General features: G+C 39.9%; 1 protein-coding gene across 1 annotated transcript; it reads left to right on the top strand.

The window, feature by feature from the left end:
* The first annotated feature begins 2,801 nt into the window (after positions 1-2,801).
* On the top strand, positions 2,802-16,942 carry e2f7 (E2F transcription factor 7). Its single transcript, XM_034673748.1, has 13 exons — positions 2,802-3,123; positions 3,675-3,782; positions 4,083-4,388; positions 4,981-5,140; positions 5,425-5,658; positions 6,574-6,729; positions 7,437-7,574; positions 7,672-7,827; positions 7,927-8,011; positions 10,250-10,559; positions 10,953-11,109; positions 12,335-12,726; positions 14,728-16,942. Exons 2-13 carry the CDS (start codon positions 3,684-3,686, stop codon positions 14,884-14,886), a joined length of 2,352 nt encoding a protein of 783 aa, XP_034529639.1. The 5' UTR covers positions 2,802-3,123; positions 3,675-3,683; the 3' UTR covers positions 14,887-16,942.
* The last annotated feature ends 6,196 nt before the right edge of the window (positions 16,943-23,138 follow it).

Genomic DNA, 23,138 nt, shown 5'->3' with positions numbered 1-23,138 from the left:
GAAAACATCATCACTTCAGATACTGCCAGAGCGGAAATCTGCACATCTGCACATTAAGTATTTGTAAACTGGCTTGAGTTTCATGTTCAGGTTGATTTAATCATCCTCAGAGATCTGCTAATGGTGTATTTTTGCCAGAAAGAATAAAATCAGGTTATGGAGAACAATTTTATACACCTTCTGCTGCTTTTTTACAAAACAAAGCAGGCAGACCAATAAACTTACTCAACTTAATGAATGGCTGACTAATTCTTTCAGGTTTGGGACTGATTTGGTGCAGGATTTTGGAGCACTATGGATAAATGTCTGCATTCGAATTTGGACAGCTATTATGATATTATTTAATGATGATTCCAGTTTCAGTAAAGCGGCAATCTCCAGAGTTAAGATCAAGCCAAGGTAAGTGCAGAAAACTGCAGTTGCACACGTTTTGACGGGCCAAGGGTTATGCATAATAATGGGGGAGCTGTTCACCAGGCAGCAAGGCTATGGCGTCAACTCCACCGCTTTGCAGATTTCTAGATTATAACTTAGTTGGAGTCAAAATCTCCAAAATGGCAGCCGTCATATGGCCTTCATATTCAGTGGGCTCCTCTTTAGGGTGACTGCATTGAGACCTTGTCTTAGACAGACTATGCATGATAATCCTAACATCTGGTACTGATCTGCAACAACCCAAAATATCATTCAATCAATCAATCAATCAATCAATCAATCAATCAATCAATCAATCAATCAATCAATCAATCAATCAATCAATCAATCAGACTTGATTTATAAAGCGCTTTGTAACACAAAGTGCTGTACATAAAAACAACTTCAAATAGAATAAATATATATATATCTATATATATATATATATATATCTATATATATATATATATATATATATATATATATATATATATATATATATATAAATGAAAATAAAAAGACCCCCCTCCTAGTCCCAACCCCAGCGCCGGCCCAAACCCACCCCACAATCCAATGGTTAAAAACACAATATATGCAACAACAACAATAACAATAATAATAATAATAATAATAATAATAATAATCGAAATTAATTAAATAAATAAGTGAAAAATAAAAAAGTTGCTGAACGAACTGAGGAAACACTCTTAATGAGGATACACTGGAGGTAAAATAAGATGTTAAAACTCAACAGAGGAAATTAAACTCACCGAAATAAAATACATTTCTAAGATAATAAAACACTAAAATATTAAGCTATTAAAATAAAATAAGATGTTAAACTTAAAATATATAAATAAATAAAATAAATACAATGTTTTAAGAATAAAACATTGTTATATTATGTCATAAGAATAAAACTCAGTTAAAAGCGAGACTTAAAATGTAGATCTTGAGTTTGCTTTTAAAAATGTGTATATTCAGATTTTTACTGCAAAATAGCTTTGAAAAGTAAAAGCTGATACCAAACAAAGGCATTGGTGTGATATTCTGCATTAGTAGTACTGGTCTGATAACTCTAGTGTACTCTTGTGGTTTGCAGACTTCTTATTTAAAAATCCCTGCCCCCCTTTTCCTTCCCAGACTGAGATTTGAAATGCACTTGGCGGCAGATTTTGTGTATTGACGGCTATTATGCAATGGGCCTGTCCTCAGACACCCCGTTTGCATTCAGGGCGGGACCCTGTCTGCAAAAAAAGCCTGCTCTCGTTCCCACCCACAGCTTTTCGCGCTGTTGCTCAGGTGATATTAGCGCCACTCCTGACTCCCCCCTCCTCCTCCTCCTCCTACTCTGACTCCCATCTGTCTGTTTCAGTCGCAGAGGTGATTACTCCACGCGGCAGAAACAAAGGCCTCGGTGATTAAGGAAAATGTATTAATAGAAGGTTTCTAGGTGCGGGGTTCAGCTTTTGACGCTCCCGGTGTCACCGTGGGAGAAGAAGCCAAACTCCTCAGCTGAAACTCAAAGATCGTCTATTCAGAGGACGTGTCACTCGTCTAAGACTAGTTGAATCTCAGACATATTTACACTTATATTGTTTAAATGGTGGCCTACGTCGTACATCAAGGCTCAGTGTTTGAGTTAAATTGAATTGAGCTGGTTCAGCATTATATGAAGGCTGTTTTGATTAAATTACTTGAATTAGTTGTAAGAATGTGTATGTTATATGTCTTTCCTCTCTCTGTCTCCTGCCTTTAAATCATAACTAGTCCTTTTTCCCCCTTAGTGAACATTAAATGGGTTATAGTTCAATTACAAAAAAGGAATTATGAGGCTTTATTTCTTATTTAATCTCAGATAACCACCTACTTTGGTTATTAATATTGTTAATATTAGCATCTTCAGAATCAGGAATACTTATTTATACCGGGGGGGGGGGAATTCAGTCATTAAAGTTGCTCCTTTACACAATAATTAAGAATATCAATAATATTAATAGAAGAAGTAATTAATAAGATATAAATACAAATACAATGAAAGTAATGATAATAAAAGTATGTACAGAAGACAGAATAAGATATGTAGAAAATAAATGGTTGAAGTCCCCGGATATCAGGAAGAGGGCACTCATGTGGTCTTAAGGAGTGCTGCATAATAAAGCATCAATTCGTCTAGAGTAACATCTGAATGTGTCAGTAGTTCTATAACTACTAAATCTATAAATAGCTGGACACCTTTCATGGCTTTTTGGTTTGATATTTCTGGGGTAAAAAAAGTACCCAGAAAATCTTCAGAGTGAGACCTCTTCTTTTTAAAACTCCCCATCGGACTTGAAGAGAGCGCGCCGGTTGCCCCGCCAACACAACTCTGAGGGGCGTGGTCACTTAAACACACCCGAGCCCCAAAACGCTGATTGGCTCTTGCTCACTGACGCGGAAAGCCAACTCGCACACTGATTGGCTGGAGTCATCCAGATGCCTGAGAGCGCCAGAAAACAAGCTTGAGCGGGTGATACTGAAGTCTCCCCGGGATAGAGCGAGAGAACCGGACAGGAGGCTCAGAAGAGAGGAGGTACAGGATCAGGAGGACTACCCGCTTATTTTTGAAGAGGGAAACTAGCTGCTATGTTCGTCTGAAGAAAGAACACTCTGACAAGTGTGTGGAGCCTCATTGGAACATTTAATCCACTCATCCAGCAGCAGAAAAAGGTAAATAACGGGCTTTATCAGGGGCGTGTTCTCTATTAGCTGCAGTTATGGAATGCTGGTCAGCTGAGCTAGCAGACAAGGAGCTAATTATAACCAAATTAGCCTTTATTGCTTTAATTAAACTGTAATGCCGTGATTCCTCTCCATGCTTTGCCACACTTTGTGGAAATAAGTTTATTAATGTGGGTGAAAGTGACATTTTCTTATCTTCAACATAGCAGCTACATCCTGCGTTACCACTTACAGCTATCACGTTATAATCACGTTATGTCACAATACTTAAAGTGCTGAACATTGTGCAGAAGCATCATATCTATGTGTGGTAGTAATAAAACATCATGCAGCTGTGGATTTAATAACTTTATCCCAGGCGTTAGCTTGCTAAGAGCTAATTAGCTGACGTTCTTTGCGCCAAATTCAGCTGACCACTTAAAGTTTTCTGCAACGTCACGCAAAGAGTTGTCTTCAATTCCCTTGTTAACCCCACAAGATTATTAGTCAAGGTGTTAATAAATGATATCCCTTTAATATCTGTGCTCTTTTGGATGCAGTTTTTCCAGATGGAAGTTGAATGTCTGGCACTGAAAGACCTCACAAGTCCCAAGAAGAAAAGTTTCCCCCTGGAGCCAGAGGAGGATGGGGGCCAAAGTGAACAAAAGGTAAGGTGGATGAGTGTCTGGACTTAGGTGTGGCATGAGGACTGTGATAGGTTTGATGTAATGCAACTGAAAGGGAGCTGCAGGACCAGGCTAATCAGAGAGAGATGATCAAAGTAGTTTGTGGAGTGTTTGATTTCCTGAATTCATCAGCCTTCCTCTTGTCTCTCTGTCAGTGTCCATGTTTAGTTAACCAAAGTTAAAAGTCAAACTGTAAGAAATTACACAAGTGGTGCTCCAAATGTTCAAAACCTTTACTACACATCACACTGCATTAAAACTAAATAACCATGTCCGTCCCAGGAGAACATCTGCACCGACAGAAAAAAATCCACGCCCCTGAAATCTGCAGAATCCCCCGTCCCATTCCTGCTCTTCAGAAAAGTTGCCACCCCCGACCTCGCCCACATCACCCCGATCAAACACACTGCGCTTGCTGAACCCTGGACACCCACGGCCAACCTGAAGATGCTGATCAGTGCGGCGAGCCCAGACATCCGGGACAGAGAGATGAAGAAGGTGCTGTTCAGACCAATAGAGAATGAGAAGGAAAAGCCGGAAAGTCCACAAGCGGTGGTGGAGGACGCAGAGGTGGAGGACTCTTGTCAGGTATGTGAGAGTTTTAGCATCTGCCTAAGAGGCTAAGGGTTGATTTAGAATAATCAGTAAGGTTTTTTTATAGTTCAAACTTTAGTTAATTAGTTATTCTTCGTATTTTTAAATTAGATTTCAGTTATTCATTATGAGTTTTGTTAAAAGAAACACTCTGAGAGGGAAATCTGAAAACCTCAGGCAGTTAACACACCCTCCCTCGCTTTTCTCACTCTGTCATCTGAATCCGCAAGATAGGAACTTTTCAAAAGCACCAACAAACAGTCTGTTACGCATTAATAAATCATCAAATCACTGTGTAATAAATGAGAGCTGGTGCCAAAAAAGTTGGTGCTTTTGAGATATGATTATTCAACAAATCCATTTATCAGCATTTTTGAATGATATCTTTTGTGGCATAAGAGGAGTGAATTCTTCTCTAACACTCTGACCCTTGCAGAGGCGTTACAGAGAAGCGATCAGGAGCACTGAACTGATATGTGTGCTAATTTGAAGGTTATGTAAAGCACATTTCCTCGTACCTCTGGATGATTGTGATTCAGAGTCTGCAGTAAAACACAAGGTTGATTTTTAACATCTTTCTCTCCAGTTTGAAGCAGCAGATGAGGAGGAAGACGCAGACAAAAAGCCGAGCAGGAAGCAAAAGAGTCTTGGTCTGCTCTGCCAGAAGTTCCTGGCCCTCTACCCTGATTATCCCCCGCCACACAAACCCATCTGTATCTCACTGGACGAGGTGGCTTCCAGTCTTGGTAAGAGCCAGATACCGCCTGTGCTTCCACTGATAACCCCGCATGAAAAGGAGGAAATGATATAGAAGCAGCTTATGTCCATTTCACAAGCATTTTAAAGCTTTTATGTAATTGGATTTGGCAGTTTGGTACAGAGACTCTTCTTTCATAACAGCAGCACAGAGCCCGGTGTTTATGGAAGGACACCGGGCTGCAACTCAGAGCAAGGCCAGTTAGTTTTTATACTCATCACTCAGAAGAGTGTAATGAGAGTAATTTGTCATCTCTCACTTTTAATCGGCCAGGAGTGGAGCGGCGGCGGATCTACGACATTGTCAACGTGCTGGAGTCTCTCATGATCGTAGGCCGGATAGCCAAGAACAGCTACACTTGGTACGGTCGCCAGCGGCTGGAAGTCACGCTGGAGGATCTGCAGAGGAGGGGTCTGCAGCAGGGCTACCACCTGCAGATGGAGGCAGCCGCTGAGGCCAGAGTACCAGGGTGTGAGGATGACGGGGCAGAAGGAGACGCTGGCAATGGTAACGAATCCCTTTAGTTGAGGATGCTGCATGAAAATCAATAAACAGAGTTCTTGTTACTCATCCTCATTACATGTTTTCACTGTTGATAAAGGAGCTGATGCTTGTTGCAGCACTGAAAGGCCTTCAGTTTCATGCAGCACATGTACATTTTGAGCATAGGTGCCACCTTATATAGCTAAATAATCTCCAGATTCAAGCCTGTCTTCATTGATCCCCCCTCCTTGAGCATGCACACAGCATTTCATTAACAGTGTGACTGGATAACAACAGCGTCTGTAACAAAGACTTACTTAACTTCATACAGGCACAGGCCTTGTTGTCAGCAGGTGGTTAAAGCCTGCTGGTTCAGTGTTACGACCTTTAGTGATATCAAATTAGATAAAAGCTGCAAAACATCATCCAGCTACAACTCAACTGGTTTAATAGAGACACAAGCTGCATATTTGAGTCGTTAACACCCTTGACTATGACAGGAGAAGATTGTTTTTACACAAAATGCTCCTTTGGGTCGGGGGAAAATGTAACATCTTCTCTCTGCAGCAGAAGCTGGGTAACATGCTCAACTATTCGTCTCATTGTAGCCGTTAAGATGCACAAAATCTGCCCCCAGAGTGAGATTAAATCCACATAACTGGATGTTTGAGGTTTGATTTGGCAGCTTTAAGATGTTAGAACTGAAATAAAGGCACAACAGAAAGTTTTCAGGGGTGAGGTGGAGTCATTTGAGGTGTGTACTGTGCAGAGAGATCACATCTTCTAGTTCCTTTAATTATGAATATGCTACCAAGTTAGTGTTTGCCTCTTCTGTGATTAGATTTCACAGGGAGATCAGAAAAGCTCATTCTGTCTGGTATGATTTATGTTCATGTGACTGCAGTAAAGTAACATTTGTTTATGTCTCTGTGTTTGCAGCAGGAGGCAACAGGAAAGACAAATCTCTGCGAATCATGAGTCAGAAGTTCGTCATGCTCTTCCTCGTGTCCAAAACTCAAACGGTCACTCTGGACGCAGCCGCAAAAATCCTCATCGAGGAGAGCCAGGACTCATCGAGCCACAGCAAGTACAAAAGTAAGAGAGCACAGGAGGTTTCTGTTTTACTAACCCGGTGTCTTCTTTAAATCACAACTAGGGATGTCAACAATTGATTGTTAAGAACTTACTCGAACAAACATCATGTGTTCTCATATTTGGTTCAGCTATCAGGGAGGTGTTTTAAGTTTAAAGCATGTTTCCATGTGAATCAGCTGACTGAAGGTGGCACAGCGGAGATGCTCAGCTGGGGGCTGCGGCTGAGTGACAGGTCTCCACGAGCGCTTTTTTCCTCCGCCACCGGACTGATAATGACCCAGTTGCGCTCCCGGCTGACACCTGACCACGTTCACATGTTCATTTTTCTCAATAAGAGCGAGTAGACAGAAAACTGGACACTGAGTCTAAAATATGTTTCTGTTCAGTTCCCTTGTTGAAGTCTGAGCCTTCACTTTTATGACTGTATGTCCGCAGAGATTATGAGCCTGCTCCACATGTTGATATTCAGCATGTTTAACATTTTGAACACCTCAATATGATCCGTAGATATTCAATACTGTCAGTTATACACATTGGGTCATGAAGGGAAATTTCATTCAGGGGAAAAAACTAATTTGTCATTATTTTTGACACGGAAAACTTTATGATCAATCGATAATTGATCGTTAACATTTCCAAAGATCGATCCTGGAAAATGAAGTTTACATCCCTAATCACAACTAAACGTTACCTCTCTGTATCTACAGCTAAAGTGAGGAGGCTGTACGACATCGCTAACGTGCTGACCAGCCTGGACCTCATCAAAAAGGTCCACGTCAGGGAGGAGAGAGGCAGGAAGCCGGCCTTCAAATGGCTCGGCCCGGTTGAGTTTAAGAACTCTGGAGGTAAGAATTAACTTCACTTTAAGGCTGTAATCTTTAAGAACAAGTCTACTAAATGAAGTGCATTTTTAATGAATGATTTGTTTTAATCCCACGTTAGTCGTCCCTCTGCCCGGAGTCATACAGTCCATAACAATTGAGGACATCAGACAGTTTAAGATGCAGCGTCACGCCTCCTTCAACGTCACACCGACCCCTGTGGCCGTCCAGCGGCAGGTCAACTCTGCACCCAGCAGTCCACGACGAGAACTTAAAGGTGATGAATGTTAAATATCTGTGTCACAGTTAATCAAGTCAGCTTAACTTAAAGAGTCTAACGGAACATTGCATCTTCTTGTGCGTCTGTACATTGCAGTTCTACAAAACCAGCCTGTGGATTATTCCAAAAAGACTACGAGCAACAACGCAGCATGTCGAGTGAAGTTTGAAAACAGCACAGAGTGAGTCAGCACACACACACACACGCACACGTCTCTTTCACATATACACTCCTGATGTCTTCTTGAAACCTTTAAGAGCTCTGTTCCCATAGTCACTCTTTCATACACGTCCCTCTCTGCGTGAAGTCTCCCCTGTCCCTCTTATAAGATTCAATCTTCCCTCCTCTCTGCACACTCAGATCTCTCACACATAATATTTCACACTCTGCCGGTGTTTGCGTTGGCCGATGTGTGGAGCGTTGAGCAACATGTAACAGGAGCTGATAACTGTGGTGGTGAAAGGGTTTTGTCTCCTCTGAATGTATGTGTTGGCTCCATAGATACAGGAGTTAACAGTTCATGTTGTTTCTATGGTCCGCGTGCTTCAGGCCGAACCACAGCTGCCTGCAGTCTGAGGCTGTGAAGGGTTTAGAGAGAGGATAAAGGACAGGAAGTGTGTGCAGAAAAGACATGAAGCTGTCGGGCAATAATGCAGCAGAGGAAGCGGAGGTCCACAGAATAGAGTTAGAGTCTGTTAGATGAGAGTTTGTTAGTTAGAAGTTTCTAACACAGGAACTTTTCCAGGAGGTTCAGGAACCATTTCAGGATCCCTGCAGCTCTTTGACAGGTTCAGCTCTGACATCATGTTGCTCTGTGACAGTTTCAGGTGACTTGAGACACCGGTGTTTTGACAAATAATTAGCTTCCTGTTAAAATCCGTTCTACTGGAGTTAGGTGGCACACGAAAGGCTTGCTTCCTCATTCTACCTGGAACTGGAACAAACTGCCATCGTAGATCAGATGAGCTCCAAACATAGAAACCTGCACATTTTATTCTGTAACTTAGTTTCAATCTGCTCTTGTTGAAATAGAAGTCATGTTTCGTAATTTTGGAGCACTGTGTCCTCTTTTTGTCTTTTTTATATTTCTCAAATCACATTCTCTACATTTTAATACATTGACTTTTTTTTTGTTGAAGCATGTTGTTCCTTTATTCTTGTAGATGTATCTTTTATTCACCTAAAGCACATTGAGCTGTCTTTCCAGATGAATTGTGCTGCATTGATTAATTTAATATCCGTGCTTATGACGGTGAGCTTCAAATTAAATTCTATTTGAGTGAAATATGACCAGAAGAGTTGCAGCCTTAGGCAAAGATGTGTGGGGCACCATTTGTAAAGTTGTGTGCACCGAAAATAACAGCTACATTTCTCCACATTCAGCTCCAAAACGTCATAAAAATGTAGAGTGAATTTTTAAGTCACTTTTTTTTTTTATCACATTTAGAGGAATATTTGTGATCTTCTTCACATTTAATTTTGTTGTGAAAAATATATTAGTTTAAAATCATTGTTAAATCCAAATGCTAAATCTAAATCTAAATGTCAAATCAAAGTCTAATGTTTAATATAAATATTAATGTTGAATATAAATGTTAAATGTTGCTCCGCGATCCTAAATATTTAGCTGGTATGCAAATTCACATTGCGCCTAGCGGAATTACCAAAATAAGAGCTTCATAAATCGATACAAATGTCCAATCATAGTCTGTCATTGGTTATAGTTGGACTGCCTGCCGTAAAGATGCTGGATAGGCAGTTTTGGAGGCTATAAAGAGATTTCACAACGCTCAGAGACAGAACTGACCCAGTCTATGGTACGGACTACCTAAGTCGCTATTGCCCCATATAGATGAGCGTGTCTACAAGCCAGCAAACTAAAACAATCGACTCGAGTGTGAGGAGGATTTTTGCAGGAAAGATCACTCGTACACAAACGCAAATAACCTGAGGAGGAAGTCTAAGTGCAAAACTTGCAACTCCTACAATTTGTTTTCATCAAAATTCACAGAAACATGATGCACCAGGCAAGAGACAGATATTTGTCATAGAGGGAACAATCACAGAGGAAAAAAGGAGACAGCATGTCAGAATAAAAATTGCAGTTCCTTGTTAATTCTTAGATTTAGGATTAAAACAAAAAACAACGAACAAAGCACTCAAGATTGTGTTTTCTCAAAAGATGTCCCTTGGAGTTGGAATTAATTATGAGCTCATTAAACATCCTTTGAACAAAAACAGTCATTCAATGATTGTAGTTGCAGAAAATGAAATAAACATGTAGGATATGTGTGTTTATGGGTCAAAAAAAAATTTCAGCTCTTTGTGCATTTCATGTAAAAAATAATCTACTTCAAGCTTTGAATCAAATCCTAAAACGCTGAGGACTAACATTTCTCTCCTCCTTCTGTCCCTTCAGGATCCGTCCTCACGCAGCCCTGCAGATCCCCTGCAGCAGCAGCAGCTCAATGCCTCCGTCCGCCTCCCACCCCGCCCTGCTGGCACCCTCCCTCCACCCAGAGCACCTCTTCACAAACCCCCCCTCCCCCCACTGCTTGGCCTACCTGCCCAGCCTGTCCCAGCCCTCCGTGGTCATGCTGTACAGAGCGCCAGACAAGCCTGAAGGTCAAAGGTCGCCTGGGGCGGAGTCTGAGGAGGGAAGGAAGAGAAGGAGGGAAGAGGAGGAGGAGGAAGGGGTGGTGAAGAAGAAGGGAACATCTGGGTTAGAGGTGAGGTTTGATTAATTAAGTACGTTATTATTCTGGTTCAGAGCTCAGATGATGATGTGATGTGTTTTATGCTAACAAAGATCCTGTTCATGATTCTGCAGAGCGTTAAATTGAAAATATGAAACTCTACACGCCGGCTGGTTATGATGAATCACTCCTTATTTAATTAAAGACTTATTCAACTCGTTTAGGATGTTAGAAAAATGAATCCCTGACAATTAGTCAGGCCACACAATCCTGAACTCATATTCTGATGTCTCACAGGACGATAGATTAACAGACAATGAGCTCTGATCTTTAATATCAGAAAAACGACTCTGCAGAATTCAGGAGAGCGTTGATCAACGCATCTATTTAAAGTTTTATTTATCCCCTCTGTTTGTTCCCTTCCAGATGAGGACTGAAGCTCACAGGGAATCAGCACAGAGCACCAGGACTTCTCCCAAACACCCAGCAGGTCTCTCCAGAGAGCAGGGAGTCCCTGAGAGTGTGAACAGCAGCAACGAGCCGGCTCAGCCATCACACTACCTCTATGTGCCCAACAATGCAGGTAAAGACACAACATTAAATATGTTAAATGGGTTCTTTAGCCCTGTAACACCAAGCGTCTCATATTTGATACATCAGTTTTTGAGACCGTGATATATTATTTCCGAAAAAACCTGATGTATAAAATCAGATACATGCAGTGCATGGATAATCCACCAGGTGTGAGTTATTCATGAACCAGAAGGCTGTCACTTTGGACATCCAAAATGTCAGCTGTGGATCAGAGACCCACTCAAGATTTTTCAGGGATATTTTTACCAATTTTGAAAAAGTTTGGATGAAAAAAACTTTCAAATTGTTCCTGAAACTTCAAGAGGAATATTTACTGGATTGATGCAATGTAAAACAAATTAATATTTCATGACTTAATTTAAAGTCAAACCGTGTTGAAAATGTGTGTATCAATATTAATACAGCAGGTCTTTATTTGGATATCTGTCAATCATAATTTTATTACATTTCTTACATTTTGCATTCCATAAAGCAACATAGTCTTTTTATTATTTAAGAACATGTTTACATGACATAATTAGGCAAATTTAGAGTCGAAATAGAGATATTTATAACATAACTATATATTTGAAACCTGCTGTATCATGATGATTGATGACTGGTTGAATGTTACAATGGCTCCCTAGTAAATAATTGTCCTTTGCTCATTGATTTCCACTAAAAATTGAACAATTCAGAGAAGAAATATACAATTAATTATTATTTTTGTTGTGTAGTAGATACAGAATATGTATGACATTGTGCAATATGGGAAAAATAATTTCTGTTTGAAATTATTTTGGGGGAAAATTTGAAGAAAACTCAAAGTTTAATGGGATAAAACATTTTGTTTTTATATTTTTTAGTTTGTTTAAAAAATAAGAAACTTTGAGCAATACATTTACACTAAAAAATGCCTGATGTATCACATATGATACAAATTAAAACTCGTATGAAAATTGCTTTTTAATTTTACATTTTTTTTTATTTGTCAGAAGGTCTAATAAAGAAAGAAGAATTAGAATTTTCTGGCAGTTTGATGGTTCAGGCTTTACGGGGTTAAGGAGGTTTGTGACCTTTTGAAAGAGCCCTCTTAATATTTATATTTCTGACATTCAGAGACTAAATAATGATCATGGAAATAACCGACTGATTAAAGATCAATGAGAGAAATTATGAAATGTTGATCAGGCCTGCATTTAAACTGACATGTCGCCCTCTTCTATCTTCTCCAGGTCTGAACAGCTTCAACTTCCTCCTCTCTGCGGGTCAGACATCAGCCGGTCTTGCACTTCCCCCCAGCAGCATCCCGTCCCTGCCTCTGCCGTACATCCTGGTGCCCTCTGCAGCGCTCCCTCACTACCCCCTCGTGGCTGGCGGTCTGCAGCAGCAGGGCTCTGATGCACACAACAAACTGAGCTTCAGCCTGCCCGCTGTGATGTCACCCGCACATTTCATGGTCGGGGCGGCGCCGTTCGGCTTTGCGGCGGCTTCAGAAGTCGGCAGGTCTCCGGCTACGGCTCCGTCCACGCCTGAACAGAGCAGAGTGTACGGGGCCGTCTCAGGAGCTCCACAGTCTCCTTCAGGACCATGCCACACTGTCTGCATCAACACACCAGAACCACTGGTAAGAGTTACCTCTTCAGCTCCCTCACACACACACACACACACACACAAAACTCTGATGTGAAAAACTTTATCACATCTTTATAATTAAAAATGACCTTTCGATATCAGCCACTCTCAAAAAGCCACGGCACAGCTCCACATTGTCGCAGGTTGAGCGTCTGTTTCTCCTCATTTACTCGTTCAGACACTTTGTTTGTCACAGCGGTCCACGCTGATTAATCTCCACGTTGTTAAAAAGAGATTAATCTTCTTTTCTGAAGAAGTAAAGATAATCTGCCAGCTTTCCTTCTCACAACAGAGTCGTTTCTAGACAACCTGCTGAGACGCAGGAGGACGAGTTAAAGCCTCACAAAGTGACCAGACAGGCTGCATTGCTATGAGGAGAGAGATGAGCTCCTTCTTTTCATGAGAGCTGACGTGTCTCTAAACAGAGCAGCTGCTGGTAGTTCTTTAGCTTCTGGTGTTTAAATGAACTGTTTACTCCTAACTCTGGTTTTCACTTTGAATCAACAAACTCAATTTAAGGCGTTAAACAAGAAGTCTGAACAAAGTGTTGAATCTCTAACCAACAATACAGTCCTTCTGTTTACAGAGATTAGACTTCTTTGAGTGCCTTAGAGGGAGAGTTTCTTTTTCTTTTCTTTTTTTCAAAGATCTGTTAATTTGAATTTATACACATTACATACAAAAGATAAATGTAAACGATTAAAGCAAGTGATGTTTTTTATGTAAGAAACTCACTAAGTGAAGGAACGAAAAAGCGACCAATAATCATAAATGATCATAATTTTAAATAAAAGATAAATAGAAAGGAAAATAAAAATAGTGACACTACAATTAGATAAATAAGTTTATATTTAAAAAATAAATAAATGCAAAAGGTAAAAAAGTATAGAAAGTATAAATTGAACCTGCAGTTCTCACAACAGGACTTTTTTTTAGACACGAAGTTATTTGAGGCAGGGACTTTTCGAAGTGACTAGTTTCTCGTCATTTAAATATAAACTTAATTACCTTCAAACTGTCATCTATTCTTTTTTAATTATTTTTTAACTATTTGTGTTTATTGATTGTGTTTTTAAGCTTGTACAGCACTTTGGCCAACTGCAGTTGTTTTAAAATGTGCTATATAAATAAAGTTTGACTTGACTTGATATCTAAAAGTAAGAAAAGACTCAGAAGACTCACAATTAAGCACACGGGGTCACAGAGTCTGTGGTTAAACGATGCCAGTAACTTGAGCTGCGTCTTAGAATATAAAATAGAATATATCTTGCAACCCATCACTAGTGCAAAGATGAATAAAAAAAGAGTAAAATCGTTAGAACAGTCGACAAACATAAGTAATGATATAATAAATTAAAAGACAGAAACATACGCAGCATTCAACCTTCAAATTATTGCACAGTCCCTAATCTATACTTCCATTATTATTACTAGTCAGAGTGATGATGTTTATAAATCTAGTCCAAACATGCACATCCTTAATTCAAGTGCATGTGAATGTGAGTTTCTGCTGTGTTTTTGTATTCAAAGTTATTCTGGGTCATTCTGTCACAGTCTCTTAACATGGTCTGTGTTTTTGAGTGATTTAAAGTAGCATGCATTTTGATAAACAGCTGCCAGGTGTAGCTTTTAATGTTTTCAATTGTTAAAGGTATTTTTTTGGTCATTTTTTGCCTGTATGAGAGAGAGGACAGCTAAAGGGTGACATGCAGCTTAGGGTCATGGCACATGGAGGATGCACTTAAACTACCAAGGCCAACCGTCACCTCACTGCTTTTTAAATGTTTGAACAAAGTCAGAAAAATACTCTTCCACAATCTGAAGAGGGTTATCTTTTTTACACGTATCAAAATAATAATCCTCTGAAAAGAGAACTTTCTCAGTGACCGTTATTTGATTTCTTGAATGCTCTTCCACAGAAACTTATCATGCATCATAATCCCCACAGTCCATGTAAATGAAGGTTAACAAACATCCCTCTCTACCTCCACAGACTCCTCATACTCCAAAGGAAACCACTCCGTCTGCCTCCAAGGCTTTCTTCCAGACCCCGGGCACTCTGGGAAACGTAGTCAGCGCCGTGCCAGCTGCCCGAAGACGAGGCTCCGCTCAGAGGAGGCTGGACGTCGGCCACCCTCCTCCAACCTGTTAGATTCAACGTGTGGAGAGAGATTAGCTCTTTGTCCTGAATGTGAAAACTGTGGTTACAAACCGTTGGTGCTTTGTGAGTTTATTATTAATAAATTAAGTTTCCTTTAAAAAAAAAAATCTAAATTAACCGAAGATTCCCCCGTGAGACGTAGAAACATTTGAAGCAGGAGTTATTTGAACCATCTTAAGGGAATCTTAATTTTAAACCCTTTTGTTTTGGGTTGTTTGTTAACAGTTCAAAGTGCCTCGTGGTTCCATTATGAGACACTACATTTCAGAGTGAATGACTGAAGCAGTATTGCCAATGTGACAGTGCCCTCCTGTGGTGGGAGTGGGTCACTGCTGTGTTTTTATATGTCAGCCTTCCCCCCCCAAAAAAGATCACGCTACCTAATCCCCATCACTTGTGTATTATAGCCCACTACTATTTATATTTAGATAATATATGTGGATTACAGGTACTGTAATGGAACATTTTAGCACTAAGTATTTGACTGTTTATATCAGAGAGGTTGTGAAGCTGGCCCCTGAAGGTTTTGTTACATCGTCCAGGTATAAAAGGAAATCCATCCGCTGCTGATCACAGCTGTAGAATGAGAGCAGCGTCCTCTCGACTCATTTCAGAAATCACTAAAGCCTTAATGTTTACAGCCTGTTTGTATCTCACGGAGCAGCTGAATGCACAGCAGAAATGTGAACCGTGCAGCTTGTTTTTACTGAATGTCTGTAACTGAAGTGCTCGATGGTTAAACGTGGAACTCTTTAGTGTCGTTTCAGAAGACTAAGGGGTGACGTGATGTGACAATGCTCTCAGGTACTTGAATATGTGTGACTTTGTGGAGATATCAGAGTACTGTAAAGATATTTTATCCCTCGGAAGATAAAAAATCTGTTTGTTGAAACCAGAGCCTGATCTTTGTATGCACATTTTAGGGTTGAGAGGACGTTTTCATCCAAAAAGTGTAGACGTTGCTTCACCTGTCAGCTTCAGGCAGGTCTGTAACAGCTGTGTAATCATTAAGGGTGAATGCATCAGGTCAGAAATACAACTTTACAGAAGGAGCTCAATAGAAATGGACCGTTTTTAATGAGTGACATGCTTTAAAGCCACAGGACTCCATTTATAAAAACAGATGCTGTCTGCATGATTGTGTATTGTAAGGACATTGCACTAGAACCTAACTTGAAAATCTGTAAAAGAAGTGACACGATACTCAAAACAAGCAACTCTGTGTTGTGCACAGTAATCTTGCAGGTCTTGTTTGTGGAGTCTGGTGGCTGTAAAGTTTGCATTTTTAAAGATTTTTGTGGTTAAATGAGAAAAAAAGTTATCACCTCATCTAAAGTAATGCTGTAGGGATGCTCTGTCATGCTGTAGGACAATAAAGCGGCATTAACAACACTTTCAAAGGTCGTACTTTGATCGGCTACATTCCCATTAAGGGTCATGTTACTCCCTTATTTGTGGCTGCAAGCTGGATCAATCTATCGGAGCTATTCTGAAACTTTGCACCAGTCGTTTACATCCTCTTCCTGCAAATACTCCTCATAATGTCTTTTTTAACACCTCTGTTCATCCTGCACACAGCCCTCAATATGTCGTCTACATTCAGGGGTTAAATGTGGAACCTGAAGGCCCCGACCTTTGACCCCGTACAGTTTCACTCAGGTTGTGCAGGGACTGTTCAGAATAGCTCCTCGGTTACAAACCCTCTTCCCGTTTACATCCCGGCATTAAACATTGGTGCTACTCACGTAATCATTCAGGGGAGTTCAGTGACGTCACACCAAAGGGTGCACGGATAATCCACTCTGAGTGGGTATGTAATGTACAGTTTCATGTCTGTAATTATTTTGTACATTGTATTCATAGTGTCATGTATACTTTCCACATGCAGCTTGTTTCTGTTTTTAAATACTGATCCCTGCACTGCTAGTTTTAGTGTCTGCTGGTCTAACTTCTACAAAACTCAGAGCTTCAATCTGCAGTTTGAGCCTGACTGGTTCTCTATTGTACAACTTTCACAAACTTATTAAAAATGTTCAGTGCTAATGAGCTTTGTCTTGTGTTGGCTTTATTTTACAAACTATGCTGTATTTTTCATCATTTTTAAAAAGGTATATTGTGTTATAAAGGAGCTAAACTGGGCATCCTAATGTCGGCAGATTTGCAGAAGGCTTCGGTTAACTGCCTCCAATGATAGTTGGAGAACAAAAACATTTGGTGATGCTGCTTTCAGCCACGACGCTCCTAGACTATGGAGAGGAGCTGGAGATATTGAGACTTTTAAACATAAACTTAAAACATATTTATTCAGTCTGGCATTTATGTAGGGTTTAACAATTGTATTACTTACTTTTACTATTATATTGGTTTAAATGTTGCTTTATTATTCTATTATTTCCATCCATCCATTATCTTGACCGCTTATCCCGTTAGGGGTCACAGGGGGCTGGAGCCTATCCCAGCTGGCTTCGGGCGGAAGGCAGGGTACACCCTGGACAGGTCACCAACCTATCACAGGGCTAACACAGAGAGACAGACAACCATTCACGCACACACTCACACATACGGGCAATTTAGAGTGATCAATCAACCTGAGCATGTTTTTGGATTGTGGGAGGAACCCGGAGAGAACCCACGCATGCACTGGGAGAACATGCAAACTCCACACAGAAAGGAACCCGCACAGCCGGGGATTAGAACCAGGAACCTTCTAGCTGAGAGGCAACAGCGCTACCCACTGCACCACCGTGCAGCCCTATTCTATTATTTTTTACTGTTCATTTTATTTTTATTTATTTATTAATTTATTTAAATGTATCTACTCAATTTTTTATATATTTTTTTAGCCTTTATCTTATTGTCAACTCTCATCCTTACCCTTTAAAAAATCTTTTTTTTAACTATTTATATTCTTAATATCAATTTGATGCTTTAACTTATTTTAATTACACATATTTTATTGTTGTTGGTGTGCATTAGTTTCTATTTTGAAATCCATTTTTGTTTTTAATTTGTCTTGCCATTATTTTATTTCTGCTTCTTTCTTGTTTTCAATCGCTGTAAAGCACTTTGAATTGCATTTGATTTGTATGAAATGTGCTCTATAAATAAAGATTGATTTATTGATTGAATGATTCAGTCAAACCCAGAAAAGCTCAACAGATGGAAACAAGTCATCCTAATGTAGTTAGATAACACTCTTTATCTGTAACAGTTACTGCAAACTGTGTGCTATAAAACTAATTGAACTCAATCATAAGATCAAACTGTGATGCTACTTCATGAAAAGTATGTGCAACTCAAATGTCCCTGTATTGAAATAAAACAGTATCTTAAACTTTAATCACACGAGCAGTACAGAGGTCACACTGATAATTATGGTAGATAAATTTCCAACAGGCAGAAATACATTGAACACATCATTTCTGATCTCGGGGTCACATCAGGCTGATTGAGTCTCTCTTTAAAACACACACTCTCCATCTGTCCGAGCTTTTATTTCAGCACTAAACTGGGCTGTGGAGCTGCCAGTGGATGTGTTTAGCCCCTCGGAGGCATTTAGCACACTAAACCTCAGCAGATGGAACAATTAACTTTATATGGACGGATAGTTTAGACAAGTGTCTGCTGCAGCCAAAAACAATCAGGAAAATACACAACAGAACGATTAGCTCTCAAATACACGACAGTACGACTGGTTCTCTTACAACTACAACAACTGCTACCTCATAAAGCTCCCAACCTCTCCACTACTACACTTACTGTGACTAACTTTACCAGCTTGAACTCAAACTATAACCTCATAATGTGTTCCTTCCTTGTGTTTTGTAATACCAATTCCACAATTCCAGATGTTTCCGACCTAATGAGGTGATTTGTTGTCATTATTCATCATTAATTGGCTTAATATTTTTATGTTTTTGAATGACATATGCAATTCTAAATAGTTCTTGTTCCTTGAAAGGCATTTCGCAACCCCCCCAAGGAATCCAGACCATCACTTTGAGAACCACGGAGATAGATCATAGTTGCAAAATTAATCTCTGTGCTGTAGCAATGATATGAAAAGTTAGCTAAATAAGCGCCTTCTTTGTTCATGCACTTTCTTTTTTGTACTACTAAAACAAAGATGGCTGTGAGAGACCTAATATGCATCTGTGGTCATTAAAAAAAGGCATGTGGGGGCCAAAGGTTTTGAGGTTCTTGCTTCTCAAACACCTACAAATTACAATAGAGAATGTGAATATGAAGACCTTTACTCAAATGTCAAATTACTGCAAAAAAAGTTCAGTTTAGGTCAAACATCTCTGAAGTCAGTGAATGAGGAGTGCTTCTTTGATTATTATACCAACAAAAAAAACCTTCCTGGTCAAAGTCTGTAAAAAAATATCCTTGAAATAGAAAAATAATCCTTCCCACTTTAATTTTATATAAGAAAGCAACTCTGTTTCCTCTAATAATACCAAACATTTTGTTGTAATGCAACGCACTTTTCATTTCCGTTCATTTAGCGTGCTTCATCTTTGTGATTTCCGTCCCTCCAGTCTGTGTCCATTTAAGGAGAAGAGGAACTTCATCTCTACCTGCTGCAATCTTTTTTTCTTCTTTGTTACTGCTTCGTTTCCGCTCTCAGAAATTCTTTCCAGATTACTCTGTTATACTTATCAAACCCAGGTGTGCCTCTAGATTTGTCTTCAAACAGAGAGCTTTTATTAAAGTGGATATAAATAGTTCTTGTTAATACTTATACAAACACTGTCTTTAAATCAGAATCAGGGTTTTACTTCAATCTTAGCACTAAACCTCATTTCTCTGAGACTAGAACTTTTATTTTATAACTTTAAATGAAAGTATATCCCAAGTTTCTGTAGTTTCTCTGCTCACACTAACCTCAGCTGAAGTTTGAGAAGTCTGCACCTCCTTGAGTTCCTGCTGCACCCCATGTATTCAAGGAAAACTGGAAGTTTTCCTGATCTTACTGCATGTGATTCTGTGATATTTCCAAGCTTGAAATATATCTTTTTAACTCAATGCGGATAGATAAAACTGTCTTTTTTATGGAGGGAAAATGTGATTATAGTATCCATGTGGTGACTGTCACTGTCAGGAAAAGGTTAAATATGAGGGTTTTTTAGATTCAGCACAGCTGGCTGCAATCAGACCCGGCTCTGTTCAATCAGCTGCTTTTAATTAACAATCAGTCGGTTAATTGTCTGCTGGAAAAAAAGAAGTTTTGTCATACGAGAAATGTGTTTCATACAACCATGAGATCATTCTCTCAAAATATGGATGTATGAGCACATATTTGTTGTCTGTTTTTACTTGCATAACACTCTTCATTGTAAAAAATATACGACACAGAGGAAAATCTTTTCAAAAGTTACAATGTGGGCGCAGGTTTAGCTGAGCAGTTGAGTGACTGTAGTCCTTGAAGTTAGCAGCCTGGGTTCAAATCCAAACCTGCAGCCCTCTGCCCCAAGTCATCCCACACTCTCCTCCAAATTCCCCTCTCTATCAACTGTCCTGGTCTGCTCCCAGTCCTCTGTGCTGTGATGTAGTGATGTTAATAGAAAGGTCATCAAACTTAATGCTGCAGGTTTGAAAACCAGCAGAGCTTCTGTGATATATTGTGTTGTCTAAAGTCTGGTCTCACTCCGTCATCTTGTGTCCTCTTAAGACAGTTCAAGGCTTCTCTACGTCCCTTTCATATGATTAAGGAACAAAACCTGTTGCTGGAGAGCGCTGGTTTAGCTCAGTTGATAGAGTAGGTGCCCCATGTACAGAGCATGCAGTCCTGGTTGCAATGTTCATGGGATCAATTTCAGGTTCCAGCAGCATTTGGTGCATGTCACCCCTTCTCTCCTCACATTTTCTGTCCCTCTCCAGCTGCCCTTCTGAAAAATAAAAATAATAATCTTTAAAAAATGTCACTTGTGTCTTTGAAAATTAAGCTGCTACTGACTAACTTTGCATAAAAAAACAGGAAACAATGGCAAAGTTGTAAACCTGAATGAATGGTTTTGCATGTTTTTAAAAGTCATGTGAGGAACTTTCAGTTTTTGTTGATTTTGGTGCCCTCTGTGGACAAAGCAGTCTTTGCAGATTCCGTCTAGTGTATTCTTCAATAGTGACTTTTTGTCACTATTGAAGAATAAAATATAAAAAAATCATCCTGCTGTCTTCTAACATTCAAATGCTTCACACATAGAGAATATTTGCAGTGGAAAATAAAACAAAGGCTGCAGCGTGCAGTTCATCACTTCATCTGACAACTACAGCTGCCATTTCAGACATTAGAAACAACATCAGAGATGAAATCAGACTTCTAATTCATTGTCTGGTTTGCTTTTGTAGCTCATGTAGAGATTCAGTATTACGTTTAGTCTGTTTTTAAAACTGGTTAAAACTCCTCACATGAGCTCTAATCTTTAGTATGACCACGCTTTAGTCGAGGTGATAGACAGAACGCTGCAGCGGTCATTAAACACCGGATCACTTAATCACTGGTTTGTTGTATTTTTATATGAATCACAGATGTTAGTTTTGCTCTGTGCCAGAAGTTATCTTCAGGATGTGGTCTGTGGTGGTCTCAAACAGATCTGCACTTGGGAATGTTTAAAAATATGAAGGCTTTTATGGAGGAGTTATAATCTCAACCTCAGCAGGTTTTCTTCCTGATATTAATATTTTGTGACCCTGCAGACATTCATGTGTGACCTTTTCTGACCAGCAGAGGGCAGGACAGCTGCAAGTTTACACACAAGTTCTCTAGTTAAGGAATATTACATTACATGTGATGCACGAATGCATGAATGAATGAATGCATACCACTACTCCTGGAACGGAAATTGTAAACTCAATGGACAGGTGGAGTGACTTAATTATCTCTCCTCTCCTGGCCAGAGGAAAAAGGCGCTTTTTCTTGCAGAGATCCACGAGTCTGAGTGCAACAAACATAAAGAAATAATGTTGAGCTTACTGTGTTCATACTCAGAACCTGCAGGGATATATTCAGCCATAAAATCCATGAGAAAGTGTGTCCTTAAGTGTCCTTGAGGTTGGAGCAGGGCCATTTCAGGCAGCCTGCCAAATCTCTAAAGTAGTTTGAACAATCCACTTAAAGACTTCCATCATATTTGAGTCTGAGCTATCGACCCTTATCATTAAAAAAAGTAGGGCATGACCTTTTTGGAGCAGAAGACTGCACTGTATCTTCATAATGGTTTTTACAGTATTTCAACCTCACACTTACTGTATAATGTTAAAGCAGCCAAAAAATTCAAACGTGCTCCTCCTCAAAAAGGGAAATTGGTGGATGGGAATCTTTGCCCTTAGTGAAGGAGTATATCAGGATCTTGATCACAAGTGAGGGCAAAATACATCCTGAGAATGAGAGGCAGTCTGGAGCAGCTTCAGCAGTAACCCAGGCCTTGAAACACATCATCAGGTGAGGCAGGATCTGAGCCTGGAGGCAAAGCTTGTGATCCCCAGTTGATCAATGCTTCGACCCTCACCTGTGGTCATGAGCTTTATGTAGTGACTGAAAGAACACAAGACACAGGTGGCTGAAACGAGTTTCCCCTGAAGCGTGGCAGGGCTCAGGACTAGAACATCCTGAGGCAGCTTAGAGCAGAGCTGCTAGTCCTTTGCATCAAAAGGAGCCAGGTGAGGTGGTTTGGTCATCTGATGCCTCCTGGGTGCCTGGGCACATTCAACTGGGAGAAGACCCCAAGGTAGAGTCAGTGTCTGTATGGGGGGGGGGGGGGGGGGGGGGGGGGCAATGTTTGAGTCTTTATGGACTCCCATGGTGTTTTGAAGATGATGTTTGTCAAAAGAAACAATTCAAAGTACTAAAAAAAGGAAATGTGACAATTTAAAAGAAACCCAACAGGTAAAACACAGTCCGCAAGGCAATAGTCAATGACAGTTAAGTATTTTTGGGTAGCTCCTTGGGTGGCCAATCAACTTTCAAAGGGGTCTATGCCACCCCTGGCCAACCCTCTAGATGCTCCCCTGGAAAAAGTTTGAATTGTAACAATAAAACCAATGATTTAATATGTGTTCAAAATAAGTATCAATATGACTAAACTACTTTTTTGTTCTCATTTAAGAGGGAACTTATCAGTATAAACTATTGCAAAGTTTTTCACTGGTGTATTAGTTTCTTTTACCTCAGTTTAAAACCCCTTCATAAATTCTGATTGAACCTGAATGCAGCAGTGTTGAGTTCACGCCCCTCCGAACTC

This window comes from Notolabrus celidotus, chromosome 21 (assembly GCF_009762535.1).
Source record: "Notolabrus celidotus isolate fNotCel1 chromosome 21, fNotCel1.pri, whole genome shotgun sequence".
NCBI lineage: Eukaryota > Metazoa > Chordata > Actinopteri > Labriformes > Labridae > Notolabrus > Notolabrus celidotus.
This window is presented reverse-complemented; position numbering and strand designations above follow the sequence as displayed.

What these genes read in the sequence shown, in the direction of transcription:
- e2f7 (XM_034673748.1), top strand. Translation starts at nt 3,684, where the DNA reads ATGGAAGTTGAATGTCTGGCACTGAAAGACCTCACAAGTCCCAAGAAG. An exon ending in AGGGAACATCTGGGTTAGAG is followed by an intron (nt 10,560 to 10,952) that starts GTGAGGTTTGAT and finishes GTTCCCTTCCAG; the next exon opens with ATGAGGACTGAAGCTCACAG. An exon ending in CTATGTGCCCAACAATGCAG is followed by an intron (nt 11,110 to 12,334) that starts GTAAAGACACAA and finishes TATCTTCTCCAG; the next exon opens with GTCTGAACAGCTTCAACTTC.